At 38.5% G+C, this 21,429-nt stretch overlaps 1 protein-coding gene across 2 annotated transcripts in view; it reads right to left on the bottom strand.

Annotated features, from left to right (window-relative positions):
• Positions 1-21,429, bottom strand: part of cckbra (cholecystokinin B receptor a) — a 44,436-nt gene that overhangs the window by 13,233 nt on the left and 9,774 nt on the right. Inside the window, exons 2-3 of one of the 2 annotated variants that reach the window (XM_017710115.2) lie at positions 19,317-19,565; positions 6,054-6,315 (exon numbers count right to left, since the gene is read on the bottom strand). In XM_017710115.2, coding sequence (XP_017565604.1) covers positions 6,054-6,315; positions 19,317-19,565 — 511 coding nt within the window. The remainder of the gene's footprint in view (positions 1-6,053; positions 6,316-19,316; positions 19,566-21,429) is intronic. The other variant, XM_017710116.2, reaches the window with a different exon arrangement.

The raw sequence follows: 21,429 nt of genomic DNA, 5'->3' as shown, positions 1-21,429 counted from the left end.
GCATCGAATTTGCAGAGATAAGCAAATGCATTGGCCCCAAGAGACCACCGCAAAACCAACCAGCTCAGCACTACAGTGCATCTGCAATGTTCAGTGGACGTCCTTCAAGATCGAAAAAGATAAAAGAACAGTCAGAACATCTGCTGGGCCGAGGCAGAATCATGTTGCACATGTATAAAAAAAATTACAAAGTGAGTTGATGTTATTATTTCATTGTGATATTATTCAAATGACAGCGTGGGAGTGTTGCCTGAAAGCATCTTCCGCTGGTCCTTTTGCGCTCATCTTTTTCATCTCTCAGGCGCCTTTGTGATAGTGGCACCCTTCACCACTGCATTTATTCCATATCAAAGACGCCCGTCATTCCGTACGTAGCTTTCAAATTCATCAGTGGGGAGAAAGCAATCAAAGCAAAAAATCCATCTCGGAAAGGCTTCAGAAAGTGGCTGTCTGATTAGGGTGGGAGATGATCACTGGCCATCCAGAAGCTTCTTTTTCTTTTGTTTTTTTAAGTGTCTTTTCAAGGATGAGCACAATTCCTTGTAATATCCTAAGGTATTTCAGGAACACTGAAGTGTTGTGGATGAAGAACATGAATCATGTACTTGAGTTAAAGTAGAGATACCCAAGGTAAAATATTACTCCAGAACTCATGCCTTTAGACCTCCACTGAAGTAAAAGTACTAAAAAATTAATTATGACTAATGTTCTATTACGATTTTTGTAACAAGGCTCTTGCTTCATCAACTCATTTTAGGTGAAAATACTGCAGTGTCACTCTTGGTAAACCAGTCGAATGTCATGAATTAGTCTGACGTTAAAATTATCATGAACACAAAACACTGAAGGTAAACGATTTCCATCAGGTAGAACCGAGTGGCTCTGAAATAACTCTGTTCATAATCATAAACTAGACGAAACAGATTTTATTATACAATGAAAGTGTTTGTATAAATTCAGAAAAAAGACAGATGACAGTCACGACTGCGTATGTGTGTATCTTTCTATATTGTGGTCTATTTACACAAAGTTAGGTTCGTTCCATCATTTATGTTGAATAGACCCTCCCAAAATTTTACACTGATGCACTGACGTTTAAGTGTACGACAGCGTTTTAGGGGTACTGTTAATAAAAATAAAAATAGTACATTTCGAGAATGAAGTTGTAATATTTTGAGAAAAAAAGTCAGAATTGTGACAGTTAAGTGGCATTAATACCAGGAAAGGTCACAATATTGTTGTCAAAGGCTTTGCAAAGGAAAGACTGCACCTCCTCGTGATAGAATGAAGGGCATTGAGGAGGTGCTTGAGTTACACTTTCATATTGATTAATCCATAAAGACACGCTCAGTCTTACTGTATCTCCTGGCACATCAACACCGGAGTGTATTAGTATAAGAAACGGCTGAGCAGGAAACTGTTTATTTAGAATAAAGAACCAGATGGACTCAGAGGAAACTCTCTGTGTTGAAGGAGAATCACAGGCAGGGTCTACACGGCTATCAGTGGATACATTTCCGCGCCATTCAAAGAGGGCATGAGGTTTTACAGAGCGTGAGAATGGTCATCAAAATGATCCACAAAGAAACAAGAGTGTGTGGAACAGTGCAGCAACCGAGCCCCCTATTTTTAGCCAACTTTATCCTCCAAATACTCTATTTTATTCAAAATATTACAAATTTATTGTCAAATTATTGTACTATTTTTATTTTTATGAACAGTGGACCTAAAATGCCATCGCAGAACCATATGCTTGCACTGGGTCAGTATGTCCAACAGGTCAAAACAAGCTCAAAACACGCTGCACCCTGATTGGTGTTGACATGTTATGTTTTATACACACATAAGCCAAACGGAATGACAGATTTTGCAGAATGTAGTGGAGTAAAAAGTGAGATATTTGACTTTGAAACATAGCAGAGAGAAAGTAAAAAGTCGCCCAAAATGGAAAGTAGATGTAAAAACTACTTAAGTACAGTAACCAATTACATTTACTTAGTTACTGTCCACCACTAGCATTCAATACACTATGGACTGAAAGGACAGTACTTTGCAAAAGCCAGAGAACGAACACACACACACACACACACACACACACACACATCTTCTAAGCTGCTTCTCCCTCAGGGTTCATAGGGGGTGCTGGAGCCTATGTCAGCAGTCATTGGGCAGAAGGCAGGATACACCCTGGACAGGTCGCCAGTCCATCACAGGGCAGACAGACAGACAGACACATTCCCACAGAACACCTTTTTCTTTATTTAATTTGGATTTAAAATGGCCATTAAGTACAAGTTATTCTTTTTCAGCATCAGGAAACATAAAGTCAAACGCATGTATTTACAAACAAGCTTCAGTAACTAATTATAATTTTAAGCTGTTGAAGAAGTTATGTCCTATATGGGACATCTATATCTGCTGGCTATATCTTTTAAACTAAAAGTATTTCTTAAAAGCTGGGGTTGGGTAAAGAGTGGATTTAATATTATTGTTTCATTATCATTGATTAATGAATTAAAATTTATGCAAATGCATTTCCAAAAATACCATGTGCTAGTGAGCTCTAAGCTTCCATGTTTTATATTTTAAATATAAAATATCTAAATATAATATTTATACCGGTGATATTTAGCTAATATTGAAAAATCTGGCACTGAGGTGTTTAAAAACTCCAGCAGCACTGCTGTGTCTGATCCACTCATACCTGTGCAACACAGGCCAACACACCACCACCATGCCAGTGTCACTGCAGTGCTGAGAATGATCCACTACCCAAATAATACCTGCTCTGTGGGGGTCCTGGTTACTGAAGAGCAGAGTGAATGGGGGCTAACAATGTATACAGAAAAACAGATGGACTACAGTCTGTAATTGCAGAACTACAAAGTGCTCTTATATAGTAAATGAAGCTGATAAAATTGGACAGTGAGTGTAGATCTATGGAGGTGTATCAGTGTATATGCTCACCTACTTCAACTTCAAAACAACACTAGGCCATTTTATTAGACGCGCTGCATTACATGGTTGAAAGGTCTTTGTTTGATGAACCAAAAAATCTATCATTTTTCTTTCTCTATTTCATCACCGATTGAAAAACAAGAACAAAAAATCTGAAAAACGAGGGGAAAAAAAAAACATTAAACGTTCTTTGAAAGGCTTTTTAATGGTCCCTCCCCAAAAGTTGAAGACATTTCATCTAAAAGGTCAAGAAAACCATTTTGTGCACTCTAAGGGGTGCATGTTAACAGCTTTCCAGCCATCATCATTAGAGGCATTACTATGACTACCTTGAGAGTTCCTTCACCTTAGCACACAAGCTAATTACTTAGGCTTGTGACACTCTAACCCAATACAGGGTCTCTCTAACCCAATACAGTCTATTTTACACAAAAGGAGTCTGAAAGGGTGACACTAGATAATACCGGCTATGAAGGAGGGAAAAAAATGAAAAATTTGAATTCTGACAGCTTCAAGAGTGTCGTCCTCTGTCTTCTGCCCTGAGAAAATGCTCAAAGATGCCAAAGATTGCTTTAATTGCTCTGCTTTTCCATCTTGCTTGGGGTGGGTTTTTGACAGACTTAACTGGTGAGCCATTCAGAGCATGGATGGGGCAATGAATTAAAGGATCCCTGCATGGTTAGACAAGATTTGCTGCTGGATTTTGTAAATGTCTGTGAGAGGTCTTCATTTTTCTAAAGGAACTCGCTGGAGGCACTTCCTATGTCTTTCATGAGCAATTTAGCAATATTGTGGGCTAAATGGCCATGTCATCCTTAATAGATAATGCTTAACCCAAAAAAACACAGGTTCATAAATTATACATCAGAAAATTATTCAATAATTCATTATTTTACTCCTTAAAATGATCTAGCAGTCTAAAAAAAAAACAAACAAAAAAAATACAATAAACACGGTTAAACCACAATACACTGTTTAAAATAAAAGTTTCCTAACTCTTGGCTGTGGTATAGAACCTTTATACTATGTGGTGCTTCTTTGTAATTGTATGTCTGATTTATAAAACAGTTTTTTGGGGAACTAAAACGGTTCTTCTGCATTTAGCATGTGCAGAGGTACAAATCACTGGTCTAATGTCCCTCACTAAAACAGTGAAATAATTCTACATGGTCATTTTAACATGTTCTACGGCATTACTCCAAAGAACCTTTCTAGCACCTGTATTTTTAAATATTCAGTCAATAATCTGAAGCTAAACTAGGGATGCAACACATTTTGCGACTTGTGTGTTTTTTCCCAGAAGATGAAAATGGCCTACAAAAAAACTGTCAAAATCTAAACCATTACAAATAAGTGGAAAACTGCAGAAAATGAGAAAAGGGGCTGATACAACAGTTTTTCTTTGCTTTCTGTGCTGGTCAGTACATATGTATTGAAACTGGGAGCATCAGCAGATAAATAGTGAAAATGTCGGCCGTGTGGAACTTCAAATGAGGGACAAAACAAAAAAAGAAGAATCCTTTTTGGTTCCCTAAAGAAATTTTCAATGAATGGTTCTTTGAAGGACCATTTTTATAGACGGGAGGTGTGAGAGTGAAGCGTATTTTATACATTTAAAAAACCTCCATATAATGTAAAGGTGCTACAAAGAACCCCTTAAATTGGCAAAGAATCCAGTATGTCACCAATCTAATTTTCAAACATGGTTCTTTTGTAAATCACAAGTGGGTTTTTCTGTGGCATCACTCCAAAAAGCCCTTTTTAGCATCTTTCTTTTTAAGAGTAGGACAAACTATTTTTAGCATTCTATTAATAACCTGAAGCTAAACTCAATGAGGCTGATAATGCAACGTATTAGTGATATACCTACATTTCAGCTACCAAAAACAAATTGGCCATAAAAGGTCAAAAATGAAAAAATAATAGGATTAAAAAGGCTTACAACACAGAGTTTATACATCATTGGAACGCAAAACCAAAAGAGAAACAGGGATGCAAAATATTTTTCCTTTGTTCGCCTGTCAGATAAGTTCAAGAAGTTTGAACAGCACTAATAAATAGTGAAAATGATGGCCATGAGGGACTATTTCTATGAGGGACATTAGACCAACTATTTGTAACCCCTTGCATGTTGAACGCCACTGAAGAACCACTTTTGTTTGTTTTTATTTTTACATTGCAGAAAGGTTTTCTAAACCATTTTATAAATCTAAAATGTTTATTCACAAATGCATAAATCTTATTTTTAACCATGTTTTTGGGGGAAACAAAATTTGGATTGCTTAAATTAGCAAAATTTCTTCTACTGCACTGCTTTAAGAACCCCTAAGCCACTTTTGAGGGTACAGCTCCCAAGAACCTCTCCCCTGCAGGTATAACATCCTGTTCTACAGGTAGAACACAGCAAAACAACAGAAGCAATAGAAGCAGAAAGGAAAGTGTATGATAAACAAAGCCAATTGTAGCCATGCACAGATCAAAGAGCTACAGTACAAAGTACAACAAATCATTCTTTCTTGTTGAACAAGTCACCACAAAACATGTCCAAGGACAAATTACCTTGTTAGGAAGGGGTTGATTTACAAACATAACCAGTGCCATGTAGCAGTAGGCACCTGTAAAAGTCCTACAGATGTTGCTCTAAATTGCTTAGTTTTCTTCATGTCAAGTGCAGCTGTTCGCTACCGGTGACATGAATTTAACTAGAAAAACAAACTTTGTCGCCCACCTGAATGAAAAAAAAAAACACTGACAGTGCTTATAAACAGAAACGCAGATAGCCAATTAAAATGTAACTGACAAAATCCAGACAGTTGTGGCCAGCTTTGTGCGTTTCTGTGTGAGTGAAACATCTGAAGCTAAGACTAGATTTCATGGCACACACTATCTGCTACAATAATTAGAGTATGTCTTTTTGGCGGTAACTGTTTTTATTTATTCAGATTTTACCAATAGCAAGTGTTTTTTTAATTACTTTCAATAGTACCCATAAAACCAGAAATAAGATTATAATATTCAAAAATCTGTTTCAGTCAAAAATATCCATTTCAGTGCATCACTAATGAGCATCACAATTAGCCATTAAGTGAACTTACCAGATCTGCTCCACTTGGCTCATGGGCCAGTCCAGGCGGCACATGTGGGCGGTGGTGTTGTTGGGTTTGTGAAAGGACACCAGCGTGCTGAAGACCGGGTATGGAATCATGATGCCCACAGACAACACCCAGGTACCAGCGATGACCTTGTAGGCATGTGAGCGGGTCTGCCATGCCCTGGATGTCAGCGGGTTGCAGATGGCACTGTATCTCTCGATTGCTATGGCAACCAGACTGAAGGTAGAAATGCTCACTGAGATACCTGTGAAGAATTGTGGAAGGTGAGACGGAAGTATGAGACATGTGAATAATGTGTACTGAAAACAAAGCCACAAAAACTCCACTGCACAAGACGCTCTGACATACAGGACTAAATCAGCGGCTGGTAAGACTAAAGCTATTAACCACATGATTCATAAAGACCTACGTTGAAGGCATAAAGCCAAAAGGTTTGAACACACCTACTTATAGAAGAGTTTTTCTTCTATTTTAACACAGTACTCTGCAAAAACCAGGGGTGTTTATTTCTAGCCAAAATGGCCATTAAGTACAGATTATTCATTTTTCAGGAGATACTTTTGAGGATATTAGATTAGATATAAAATAATATGTAAAAACGTTCTAGATTCCTAAACAATCCTAACAACCATGAAAAACCTGGTAGACCACCCAAACTATCAGATGAACAGTACTTAAAGCTTAGTACTTAAAGAGGAGAAGATCAAGCTCCACCTTTTTAAACAAATGGTTCTTCAAAGGTTCTTTAGTAAAGAAAAAAGGTTCTATAAAGAGCTATTAAGACCCAAAGAACCCTTTGCATGATTACTTAATTGATGCTTGATGATTACAAGCTTGGCATAACCTGACAATAGAAGAACCCTTATGGGTGCTAAGTAGAACCCTTTTTTCCTTTAATCATGCAAAATGTTCTTTGAGTGTTCATGGCTCTTTATAGAACCCTTCTACTTTACTAAAGAACCCTTGAAGCAGCATCTTTTTGAAGAATGCATGCTTGCTTCAGACCTAAAAAAAAACAGATGTTTCCGTCCATCCTTCCATTGCGAGAAGACAACTCAACACTGAGTCTGAAAGTAAGTGTAGCTGTCAAGTAGCTGTTACTGAGAAAAGGAAGTAGATTGTAAAAATAAAAAAACAAAAGAAGCTGTTCTCAGAACAGTGAGCTGACCATCCCAGAGTCCTAACCTCAACATGACTGAATTTGCTTGAGATTACTTGGATTGTGAAAAGCATATATACGCAAATTCCGAGACTGAACTTTGGAGGTGTGGAAAAACATCCATACAGCTTTCTTTGGAAAACTGAAATGAAGTCTACAGAAAAGAATGGAAGCTGTAATGAAGGCAGAGTGGACAGTGAGTACTGAAAAACTGGTATTATAAGGAAACAGACAAAAAAAGAAGAAAATGTGTACTAGAACACTGAACTAGACACCTGAGGATGTGGAATAAGGGTTTATGGAATGATGAATCTAATTTGAAATTCAAATTACTTGGATCAAAGAAGAAAATGCAACCAACTTCTAATGAACTTTGGAGATGTGGAAAAACGTCCCTGTGGCTTTCTTTGAAAAACTGAAAGCAAGACTGCTCAGAGGAATAGAAGCTGTAAGAAAGCTAAAGAGTGGACACACTGAATACTGAAGAAATGACACTGTATTTAGTTGTTGAGGCTTCTGTGTCATTTTCTGACAAATACATGTTTTCTGCTTTTTTCCTGACATTGAAAAATGTATAAATGCACATTATTAATTCTAATTGCCTGAATACTCAACACACGAAGGGTGGTCTCCTACTTTTGCACAGCACTGTATTTCCATTCTACAATAGTAGTGAACATATCAAAACTATTCAAAATAGCACATATGGAATCATACAGGAACCAACGTGTTAAATCAATCAAAACCAACTTCACATATGTAATTTACATTAATAATTCATTGAATGACCTTCAATGGAAAGATTCTTTGGGGAGCTAAAAGTGGTTCTTCTACAGCATCGCTTGGAGAATCTTTCTCCAAGAAAAGATGTTTAATCTTTGACACATCATGTTTTGCTATTTTTGACAAGAAGCTCAGCTCTCCATGGCTTTAATATTCTCACAGACAAATAGTGGGCCGCTGGACTGAGAGCAGCAGCCGAACGACGTTTGCATACATGAATATGTATATCATGCGGAGGGCTTGCGCCGCCATTCACCCTGCAGGGCTGTCGGGTATGAAAACAAAGTTTTATAAATAAATGAAAAAATAAATAGATTGTTTTTGGTTACCAGTCAGTGTTATTGAGCATGTATCGGTTAGAGGTTGCTTCCTTAATCCTTAGTTAGTCTTATTCAGTCAAATATAAGTCAATAAACAGGTACTCTGTGACCATTTAATTGTTATCCTGCTCACTCAACTGCTGAGCACAGATAAAATACAGACTGCTATATTTCACTCAACGGGCATTATGCCAAAGGAAAATAAGCAACAAAACAAGAGTTTTCAAACTGAATTTGCTATAAATATACATGCTAAAATATACAGAGAAAATGAGACTCCTAACACCAGTGCAAGACCTGGTAGACCACCCACCAGATAAATAGTACTTAAAGCTTTCATCTTTGAGAGAGAAGAAAATCAAGCTGCACTCTTCATTTGGATCTGAAAAAATCTACAGGTGTCTCTGTCCATCCATCCACTGTGAGTCTGAAGGGAGTCATTTCTGAGAAAAAGAAACAGACAAAAAAAAAAGAACAACTGCACTAAAACAGAAACGGGATATCTGAGAAAAGCCTACATTTGTAATTGAGATTGAGGAGGATAAAATGCACCCAATTTCTAAGACAAGGGAGTGGAAAAATAACCCTGTAGATGGCATTTTAGGGCCACTGTTAAAACAAATAGACTTTGCGAACAAAGTCATATTTCATGATTAAAGTTGTATAAAAACAGTAAAATTTAGAGGATAAAGTTGCAATATTTCGAGGACAAAGTGGGCTTATTGTAGTGGGGCTACCATAATGAGTTGGAACCTTGGTTGCTATATTGTAAAGGATGAAGATGCTGAGTGTGCCAGAGCTCCACGTCTTTGGGATTGATCATTTTATCGTTCTCACTGTCTCCTGTAAAACTGATAGCCTCGTACATGACCACTGCCTGCGAGTTCTTCTTCTTCAAAAAACAATTTCCTCTGTCCTTCTGGTTCTTTATTCTAAACACAGTTTCTTGCACCGCCATTTCAGCTGTTTCTTATACTAATAACAGTCTGATGCTGATGTCCCAGGAGACATGAGGAGGTTGCTTCCATCCTTTTGCAAGCCCTTTGGCAACGATATTAACTTTTCCTGGTAATAACATACTTTAATGGTGTAGTTCTATTATTATTAGTTTTATTATTAAAATCTTATGACTTATTCTCAAAATATTATGACTTTATTCTTTAAAAATGACTATTTTGTTTGTCAAAACATTATGAGTTTAAGCTCAAAACATTATGACTTTATTAATGAATTATCACACTGTATGACTTTATCTCGAAATGTTACGTCTTTATTCTCAAAGGTTACCATTTTTAAAATTCTTTAAACAGTGGCCTTAAAACGCGGCGAAAAAGTCTCCTGAAAAGAAGTCAAAGGCAATTTTCTATTAATTACCTGTTCTGCTTTTTCTTGAAGCTAAAAAATGAATGACTTGTTTTGAGTAGAAATTAAATAAATGAAAGGCAGTCTATAGGAAATGGGTGGGGCCTAGGCAACCAACTTTGCACCTACGCTAATGAGTTTCCAATCATTTCAGATGGATTTCCTATAGAAGCTCCTCCATTTATCACCTTTGATTACAGTCTGGTGAGGAGGAACACACTTGGGAGACCCTGCATCGCAGAAATTTTCTTCATAAGCACAAACTGTTCTTTGTAGCTTGTTATGTTTGCAGTATATTGCTTTTTCATATATTGATTTCGGTCTTGGGAGTTTTAAGTCTGAGTAATGCAGTATTTTCAATCACTTCTGAGAAAGTGCATCTGAGAAAGGTGAAGCCACTGCCTCGGAAATGAACTCCTAAAGCTCGCGTGTGTCAGCCTGCCCTTGAGCCCAGATGACACATGAATGAGCCGGAGCTTTCATGAAGAAATGCAGTGGAGCTTGAAGAGCCTTAGAAAAGACTCAAACTCAAACTCTCCTCAATGGCAAGGCACAACCACAGCTGAAAATGTCTCAAACTTTCTCTTTGATTTCCCATTCACAAAACTTATAATCCCAGCTAAAAAAGGAAGGAATGAGTTTTATTCTAATAAGGTCAGGCTCCAAGTGTTTAGATTCTCACAGTGAAGTTGGAGAAAAAAAGAAAAAGAAAGGTTTGGCAATGCTTTTTAACTTAGAAAAGAGTCGCGCTTATATTTCCCTCTGAAAAGAATTCAAAGTAGGTGCAAACAGTGGATTAATGTGGACCACCTTTAAAAGGCAGCAGAATAATGGCTGGTATAGGCCATACTTAAAAGACCTTAACCCTCATTTCTAGAGGCATTCCACTGTCATTTAACATGACTTTGATGGCCTCTACGTTCCTCAGGCGATGCCTCTCCTTAAGGGTAGACATTAACAGACATGGCCTCAGAGATTAGACACAAAAATCAATGGCTGGAGGGTGTCGTAATGGCTCGGCTCATCGATTGCTCGTGGCTGATGAAAACCAGGCTGCCGACAGGCTTGGCTCAGATTAGATGCAGCAGAGGCGAGCGAAACAGAACGTTCTCTGCTGTGGACCAGCGGAATGCTCTTCCTCTGACTCAAAGCTGACACATGGCACTGTAGGAGTGACCCAACAGGAGGCGGCTTCATGCCAAGCCTGATCCGAATAGAATCAGTGCTGCTACATTGATTTAGGACTAGCTTTTAATCCCTTATGTTCATTTAGCAAGAATGTATGTGGGTCGTTAGCAAAAGCAGTGTTTACTTGGCATTAATGCAGAACCACTTAGAACCAAAGAACTATTCATGTAACGTCATAAAGCAGTCTACACAAATTTATGGATGCCCATCCCCACCAGATATGGAAATAAATAATAAATAAAATAAAACATTTTCAATATACTGACTTAACCCAAAATTAAGACTTATTGTCATAAAATAATTGCTTATGATCTCAAAAAGAGTTTTGTTCCAAAATGCTGTACATCGTTTTGTTTATTCGTTATATTTTGGACACAAAGAGGTTTTGAAAATTAAATGAAGTTAAGGGGAAACACATTTTTATTTTTCCAGTAAACATGGTATTACTGTAATATAGCAATGATATATCTCATATGTGAAATGCCTACTCTCAACTACATATATATTATAAAAAAAGTCAACAGTGGTCTAAAACAAGGTTTGCAATGAAATCTTTCAAAAAATGATTTAGTATTTCAATAAAGTTTTACTAATTTTCTTAAAATATTGACTTGAAGTATCAAAATAATGACAAATTTCAGAACTCATTATTTCAACATTCATTATTTGCAAGTCAAAATGTTCAGAAAAATAAGTCAATGTTTCAGGACACTAAGTCAAAATATTGAGAAATTAAGTCAATACTCAAGACACTAAGTCCAAAAATTGAGAAAATAATGTTTTAGGACCACAAGTCAACATGGTGAGAAAATAGGTCAATATTTAGACATACTAAATCAATATTTCAAGAAAGTCATTATTTTGAGATACTACTATACTAAATTCCAAACCATCACGACTGAATGACTACTGCCCGGTAGTCCTCACCCCCATCATCACAAAGTGCTTTGAGCGGTTGGTCCTAGCACAGCTCAAATCCTGTCTCCCCCCCTCCCTGGACGCCCACCAATTTGCATACCGCCAGAACAGGAGCACAGAAGATGCAGTCTCCATAGCATTGCACTCTGTCCTCTCACACCTGGACAATAAAAATACCTCCATCAGGATGCTGTTCGTAGACTTCAGTTCAGCATTCAACACAGTCATCCCCTCAAAACTCATCACAAAACTCACAGACTTGGGTATTAGTTCCCTCATGTGCAACTGGTTACTGGACTTCCTGACCAACCGACCCCAACATGTCCAGTGGGACAACCACTGCTCATCCACCATCACCATAAATACCGGTGTACCACAAGGCTGTGTGATGAGTCCCTTCCTCTACTCCCTCTTCACCCATGACTGTAAGCCTGTCGATGGTTCCAATACCATCATTAAGTTTGCGGATGACATCACGGTGCTTGGCCTCATCAAAAACAACGATGAGACAGCCTATAGGGAGGAGGTGGATCGTCTGGCTGAGTGGTGCGACACTAACAACCTTCTGCTCAACGCTGAGAAAACTAAGGAGCTCATTGTGGACTTCAGAAGGAATGCTGACCCATATCCACCCATCCACATCAAGGGGACGGCAGTGGAGCGTGTGAACAACTTCAAGTTCCTTGGTGTCCACATCTCCAAGGATCTCACCTGGACGACCAGCTGCTCCAAGCTGGTAAAGAAGGCTCACCAGCGCCTCTTCTTTCTGAGGAGGCTGAGGATGAATCACCTGTCCTCAGACATCCTGGTGAACTTCTATCGCTGCACCATTGAGAGCATCCTGACCAACTGCATCACAGTATGGTACGGGTGCTGCTCTGCCTCAGACCGGAAGGCGCTGCAAAGGGTGGTGAAAACTGCCCAGCGCATCATCGGTGCACCACTTCCTGCCATAGAGGACATCTACAGGAAGCGGTGTCTGAAGAGGGCTGGGAAAATCATCAAAGATCCCAGTCACCCAGCACACAGACTCTTCACCCCCCTGCCCTCTGGGAGGCGCTACAGGAGCCTCCGGTCTAAGACCACCAGGTACCGGAATAGCTTCTTCCCAACAGCTGTCACACTCCTGAACTCTGCCTCCTGACATCTAAATAACAATGGACTGTACACACAGACTTACACACCACTCAACACCACTTACCGGCACTTACATCTGCTGTATATACTGCCCATTATTGTATATACTGTGTAAATACTCTACCTGTTCATAAGTACATACTTATCCCCCTTCATATTTATAACCTGTTCATAGTACTTTATACCCCCTCATATTTATAACCTGTTCATAGTACTTATACCCCTCATATTTATAACCTGTTCATAGTACTTATACCCCTCATATTTATAACCTGTACATTCTTGTTTATAACCTGTATAACCTCCTTCATGTTCATACCCCCTCATATTTTTTTTAACCTGTATATACTATAATTACTGTACATTGTAAGATAAATATTTATATTGCTGCTAAGCACTTCTGGATGGATGCAAACTGCATTTCGTTGCTTTGTACCTGTGACATACGCAATGACAATAAAGTTGAATTCTATTCTATTCTATTCTATATCAATATTTTCACCTGCTGCCAGTGGAGATACTCATTTAAATCCCACAGAAATCTCTACAAACATACTCCAGGGATTCAGACATAGAACGCACACACACACACACACACACACACACACACACACACACACACACACACACACACACACATATATATATATATATATATATATATATATATATATATATATATATATAATTTTTCAGTGGTCAAGTGAGCATGACATCTTAACACACAAAACAGATGGTATGTTGCACTATTGATTAATAAGGGGAAACATTAAACGTGCAGTAGGACATGGAGATTCGTTTGGACAGCTCGGTCCCATTTCCATTTGACCATAGTAGGAACTGCAGCATAAACTGTTTTTCTGTTATGAACTCCAGAAACAGACAGCCTTCTCAGACTGTAATGTTTGTTTGACAGTCACAGTTCTGTTTTCTATTACTAGATAAATTACAGTTTCATAGCAAAAGTTTGTGCTTTTATTATGTTCTTTTTCCACAAAGATTGAGCTTCAACTCACATTTCAATGTGTTTGCTCCCACATGTGCTAGAGACACCTTCTCATTATTATCATTATTATTATTGCCTAAACCCCCCAAAAATAAGGGTGCTCATGTTGCAGCATGCTTTTATTGCCAGCAATTAGGGTTCACCCTAACTCAAACTGGTCCCATATCAGAGGCTTAGAGCAGCTTGCTAAAATCATCAAGTCACAGTGGCACTACATACATAAGCGGAAAGCAACAGCTGTTTCTCGTAAGATCGGTTCTTGCAGGGTCACCAACTGTCTCCCAGGCTATGAGGGAAATTGAAACAATTTATAATCTCACAAGAATTACTGGTGTTCAACGGCCCGTGTCTTCACATTAGCCGCACATGAATTGTGTTTAGCTTACATCGTCTTTTGGTGATGCACTGAAATAGAGGCATAATGGCCCTATGTGTTTATGAAGGGACTGTTTTTGTCTAGGCTAATATAACATCTAGACGGCTTCCTCTTACGTCTCGTTTATCAGGGTCATTTCTTCATTGCGCTCTTAAGTAATTGGTAAATCTACTCTAACTTAGTTTATAAAATCCATTCAATAATTTTCATCAAAAGCAATATGGGAACTGTGTTACCCAGGAAACTACAGTAACCAAAAAAAGTGATTTTAACTGTGTAAATAAATACATAATTTAGCCAAGAGCTGATCTGAATTGGACCATTATTGAAATAGTAATCTACAGTGTCCAAGGGCAGATAAAACCCATACAGCTCATCTGTGAACAGTATTCAGGATTGCTGTTCTACAAACTAATATTCATTATCAAAGAAATATTATTAAGATGTGAGTTTGACAGATCATTTGTAGCACCTCAGGGCTCAATATGCTGTCTCCTTCACATCAAAGTTATATTTTCTCCCACACCAGACAACGAAGTATCTGACAACTCTTCATATCGCTGCTGTCAGAACAAAACTTCATATCTCCATTTTTGTCATGTTTCAGTTTTTGAAAATGTAATTTTCATTTAAAAATACCTTTACGGTATAAAAAACAGCCCAAAATCACTAGGAAGAAATTCTGGTTCCATTGACTTACATTAAAAGCAACGTTTGTTTTTTCCTTCTGCTATAAAGTTACCATTTTGGAGATACGAAGTTTTGTTCCGACAACAGCGATATGTTATTATAGGGTTTACCCAAAGTCCACTGTCCCATAGTGATGCTGAGAAAGCCAATAGTAGGCATAGAGAAAAGTGGCAAAAATTCCACCAATGTGGAAATACAGATACAGAAAAATGCGCCATTATTACTTAAACTGGAAAGGAAATGAGGTTACTGGTCACAGTGGTTTTGCAGTGGCTTTATGTAGTGAAAATTTCATACAACTTTACTTTAGCCAAATTAACTACATTAATTAGACCAGCTGCCCACGCCCCAGCTGCCACCACCTGCCTTGGATGAGCTGCCCACCCTACGCTGATGTTCTCATAGACTCCTAGTTATTCCTAATACCAATACCACTGCTATTAATATTAGTAGTATAATCACTTGTAGGTAGTTTGACCAGAGGAGGATGGGTCCCCCCTGGTGAGCCTGGTTCCTCCCACTGTTGCCCCTGGCTTGCCCACCAGGGGGTTTCTGTACATTCTTACACTCCTGTTAAAACTTTGTCTTTTCCGAAATTCTGTGAAGCTGCTTTGTGACAACACCCGTTGTAAAAAGTGCTATACAAATAAATTTGATTTGATTAGCTACATACAACAAGTGGAGTACTGAAATGTGTTGCATGCAAATTTGTTAAGTGTAATTGGAAAGATGCACAGAAAAACACAAGTTTCATGTAACTTAATCATGTAAGGTCAGCCTTATAAGCTGGGAGTTATTAATATCATTTTGCATTAAACATCAAATAACCCTAACCCTAAACCTAACCCTAACCCACACATCAAACAGTCACACTGATTAGGCAGATATTATGACGTAGAATAACTGTGATAATGCCCACGGCAATTCCTTAAACTTGCTATTCTCTGTGTTATCTAGGCTTGCTGGTTTCATGTATGTCTTATTTTATCTATTTTGCGATATTAGAGCTATAAGTCACAAGACTCTCTGAATTCCTGTGGTTTTGCACAATGCAAAGCAGGTTGAAATCTCTGTAACACACAGCCTGAAGGGGCTCACGGCTCTTATAAAACAGAGGAACCTTGGCAGTTTAATACCTAATATATTTCATGAGCACAGTCAAATGTGTATAGAGTATTTTAGGACTTCAAATGTGCTTTAGCCTCATTTTAAAATTGAAAATCAGTTCAGAGCTTATAAAGAGATCATAAACACTTGTATGTGTCAAAACAGCGTCACAAACTCATATTTTCCACATAACAATAAGGCTCTGCATAAAGGAGATGACCGTTCATTTTGTCTGTAGTCTGTATTAAATTCATACTTCAAACAAATCCCACCAGTTTGTTTTGAAGCAAAGTGGGACTGACCTGCTCAGGGGGTCTCAGTCTGCTTATTTGGTGCACATCAGAGCTCTGATGGCAATGTTCTCATTTCCTCTAACAAACTGCACTGACAGAGAAATCGCACAATCACACCAGGGTTTGTTTTAATTGAATTGAACATATCAAGTCTGAAGGCACCCTTAGTTGGATTAGTATGTCTAAGACATTTCCTCCAAAAACATATTTGGTGATGGATAACTGCTGACTATAATAACCATGATCATGGCCTGTATTCATAAAGCTTCTCACCATACGAATGCTGATCTAAGATTTGTTTCAGGGCTTTTTGGGTTGGACAACTGTAGGCCAACAATAACGGTGAACTGCAAAACATTGTAGAATTTGGGATTCTTAGGAGACGCTTAGACAACTCAAGGTTAGGTAGGCTCTCCAGCCCATTGCAAAGAGAGGCTAGCAGCCCTGGGTGACAGAGCAAAGGGGTGATGTGAGCACCGCAGCATTCTGGGAGGAAAGCTGCTAGCCTGGAGATTCAGATTTTACAGTGGATGATGTACTGCAGATATTCTGAACAAGCTTCTCAGCCCCCCAGGCCCCTTGCAGAGCAAAGATTCACTGGCAATAACTGCCAAAGCTCCAGAGCCCAAAACATGGTATTACAGGCCACCTTAATGTTAATGTATCAAAGCACATTTTATGTCTTGATTTAAAAATAGGAACAGGTGAGGCACTCTCAATTTTTAGATGTAGGCTGTTCCATAGCCTGGGAGCAGGGACTGTAAAAGCATGTTCAGTCTTAAGCTTCAACTTAGACAGCCAAAAGCACCAGGTAGAGTAGAGTAAGAGTGAAGCAAGTCCATGCTAAAGAGGCTAGTCCATCTAGAGATTTAAAAACTTAAAAAAAAGAAAAGTAAATTAAATGCTGTGATGGACTTGGAGCCAGTGCAGCGAGGCTAAAACTGGAGTAATGCCCTGTATGTAACTAGAGTATACATGGTAGATTTCAAGGTGCCTATAAGCAATCTAGCAATGTATGAATTAAAGGTGAGCTAATGATGACATATTAAGTTCTATGTACAAAGAATTTCTAATAGTTTAGAAATGTGATTGAGTAATGGCATGAATAATTTTTTTTTTAGATCTTGAAAGGCCTAAATGACTTAATTTTGTTCAACTGTGGGAAGTTCATGAAAACTACTTCTGACTAAGGAAATGATTCACCGGTCAAATCTGAGGTCAGAATCAAAAACATCAGCACGATTCATAACATGCGACATATTCTGAGAGTGCTGTAAGGTGATTTCTTGAGCTGGATGTGTATTTTAAAGCCAAAAAGCATAATGTCTGTTTTTCATCATTTAGCTTTTAATATACTCCAGACACTGTTCAAGACATCAATATGCATATGTTGCTGGCCTTTAGAGGGTGTTAGAGTTGGGTGTTGTCAGTGCAACAATGAATACAAATTTTATATTTTCGAAAGCATATAAGGAAGTATATACAATGAAAAAGGACATTCCCTAATACAGAACCTTGGGGGACTTCAGAGACAAAGGTAACAACAGATGTAAACCAGTTGCCAACATTAACTGAGAAGGTCCTATGACACAGATAACATATAATCCAGTCCAGACTACACTATATTGCCAAAAGTATTTGCTCGTCTGCGTTAACACGCATATGAATTTGAGTGACATCCCATTTTTAATCCATATTGTTTAATATGATGTCAGCCCAGCCTTTGCAGCTATAACAGCTTCAACTCTTCTGGAAAGGCTTTCCACAAGGTTTAGGAGTGCGTTTATGGGAACTTTTGACCGTTCTTCCAGAAGCACATTTGTGAGGTCAGACACTGATGGCGGACGAGAAGGCCTGGCTCGCAGTCTCCACTCTAATTCATCCCAAAGGTGTTCTATCAGGTTGAGGTCAGGACTCTGTGTAGGCCAGTCAAGTTCTTGCTCACTCCATTCAGTCCATGCCTTTATGGACCTTGCTTTACGCACTGGTGCGCAGTCATGTTGGAACAGGAAGGGGCCATCCCCAAACTGTTCCCACAAAGCTGGGAGCATGAAATTGTCCAAAATCTCTTTGTCTGCTGAAGCATTAATAGTTCCTTTCATTGGAACTAAGGGGTCGAGCCCAACTCCTGAGAAACAACCCCACATCTGCTGACCGTGCTCTGTCATTTTACATGGCCGACCACTTCGTGGCTGAGTTGCTGTCATTCCCAATCGCTTCCACTTTGTTATAATACCTCTGAATATTTAGTATTGAGGAAATTTGATGACTGGACTTGTTGCACAGGTGACATCCTATCACAGTACCACGCTGGAATTCACTGAGCTCCTGAGAGCGACCCATTCATTCACTAATGTTTGTAGAAGCAGTCTGCAGGCCTAGGTGCTTGATTTTATACACCCATGGCCATGGAAGTGATTGGAACACCTGAATTCAATTATTTGGATGGGTGAATTAATACTTTTGGCAAAATAGTGTATGTGTCCAAAGCAATAAACAGCAATGTTGTGATCAACAGATCAGAGAAGAATCCAATCTTAGATCAGGACTCCTACTCCAAGATGTTTTAAGAAGGTGCACAGAAGCTTTCATTCCAGAACATATAATATGGCTTTGACGTAGATTAAAACATGTTTGACTTGTTCAAATTTTAAAGAATAAAGTGTGCCTCTACAGTCTTAACAAGGAAAAGAAACAGAGCATACAGCTCTTAGAAAAGCATTTGATTGGTATAGAACCTTTACAGTATGTCCATTTTAAAAAGATCTTATAATCTCATTCACTACAATGGTTCTGCTAAGAGCCATCTAACACCAAGAGAAGCCAAAATATCATTAAGGTTTTAGTTTCAGTAGATGTTCCCTACATTTGAAATTTAGTTGAGAAAAAAAAGGAGAGTGCCTCACCCATGAAATAGGCAACCGTCTTGCACATGACAGCTCCAAAGATGAAGTCCTCCAATAAGTTGGGGATGAGCGTGAAGGGCATGCAGAAAACAGCCATCATGAGGTCACTGACAGCAAGTGACAGCAGGAAGGAGTTAGTGACGGTGCGCATGCGCTTATTGACCATCAGCACCACAATGATCACCAGGTTGCCAAAGACACTGATGAGGAAGATGAGTGAGTAGAGGAGGATCCGCAGCGAGTCCATTTCTAAAAGTGGACAAGACAGTGATTTAGTCGATGAACAGGGGTGACCTAGAGGTCTAAACAGGCATGACTTTGAATTCTTATTCGTGATGTTGAGACTCAACCTAAACAGGCCCAACTTGTACTGTTAAATTCCAGACCCGACCTGAACCTGACTGCATACATGTTCTTAGAGAGCAGTTCCCTACATAGCAATAGACTATACCTATAAAAGAAAATGCATATACTTCCAAATAAAAACAAATACAAACTAATTACAAAACAAATCCAGCCTGATGTCAAACCTGTGAAAAATGAGCCTGGACTGGGCTTGGCTTGGGTAGCAGATCTTTAAAATGTGACTGGAATATGGTAGAAAATAGAAAACAGATAATTGTTGCTGTTATTTGAGCTGAAAGCAATCATTTTCTACAGTTTCCACAGTCATATACATGTACATTAAACAGAATGTGAATTGGGTGTGTTTTCATCAGCTGGACAAATTTATTGAAATATGTTATGAGTTTTAGGAAAACAACAAATATGTGCAGAGGGCAGCGTTAAGTAATGTTTGTTTATTTGAGAGACTAAGAATTGACAGGAGACAAGATAAGTAATCAGCCAATCTTACAGTGTATTCTTACTTTAACACTTTAAAAATCAAATGATCAATTACACATATTTATATGGCAGTTAATCATCATTAAAAATTTTAGCATCATGACAGCCCTATGCAATTGAATCACCACCTTCAGACCGATGTGTACAGTTTCATGCTAATAATGCAAACTAAAGTATGCTATGACCATCCACCAGACAGAGGTCAAGCCTGGCAGATTGCATTAGAGTATCAATGGGAATCCTCAATTGAATATCTCTTCATTGCACGGTTAGGCTTAATCTGTGTCCAGAAAACCTATTGTCTTCTAATTGAAGAGAGCCACAAGACAATTGCCCTCTTGATTGCCAAGCTGTTATTATCTAAACTGATGTAATGGCATAATAATCACTTGTAATGATATATTAATTGCTTGTAAAGGCAGAACTCACCACTGTGTAGATTAGACTTGCTGTATAGCGGCTCATTCCTTTGAAATCTTGAATAATTCTTATCTGATCATTACACACTTGAATAATTCTAACCCAGTCAGAGTGGCAATCATCAGGACACTGACAAGAACACTGTCCCTTTTGATTACAGTTGAGCAATCACTGAAGTAACCAGGCTCTCAATGTCTCCATAAATTTCCAATCTGGACCATCAAGTCAGTCGCCCTGCAGGCCATTGAAAACATCTCTTTGTCCCTCCCAATCCACTTCTGCACCACTGCCTAACCTTGATTTCCAGGTGATTGCGCCACCAAACTGCAGTAAGCTTTTGGAGTGAAGTGAAGGGAGTTTTAGGTTCAAGTCTGTCGCGAGTTAATCATGTAACAGAACAGGCAAGTATAACCTAAAATCAATAGTGAGCCATCAGCAAAAAACACTCGAGTTGTTTAGTTAAACTAATCACATTCTGTTGTGCTCATTTCCCATTTTAAGCTGTGTTGTGGTTCTAGGCTTACTTGTGTTGTTCTAGGAAAAAACTTGGGCTGATACTGATATCTGATGTTTTTCATATAACATGCATATACTTGCCAAAGCTTATACCAATGGCAATAAATAAACATGCAAAAATGCAGAAACTGGGACTGTATTAGCCTTATGAAGATATATTTATTTGTAGAGGATTACAAATGCAGAAAAAAAGGTTGATGTGAAAAACATGTAGACCTGTGAATGTTAAAAGCCGAGATATAAAAAAGATGACGCTGTACAAAAGGTTTAGTGCATTTTACAACGGTTAGTGTTTAGCCTAGTAACCTACTGGATATTTTAGTCAGCAGTG

This window comes from Pygocentrus nattereri, chromosome 12 (genome assembly GCF_015220715.1).
Source record: "Pygocentrus nattereri isolate fPygNat1 chromosome 12, fPygNat1.pri, whole genome shotgun sequence".
Classification (NCBI taxonomy): Eukaryota; Metazoa; Chordata; class Actinopteri; order Characiformes; family Serrasalmidae; genus Pygocentrus; species Pygocentrus nattereri.
This window is presented reverse-complemented; position numbering and strand designations above follow the sequence as displayed.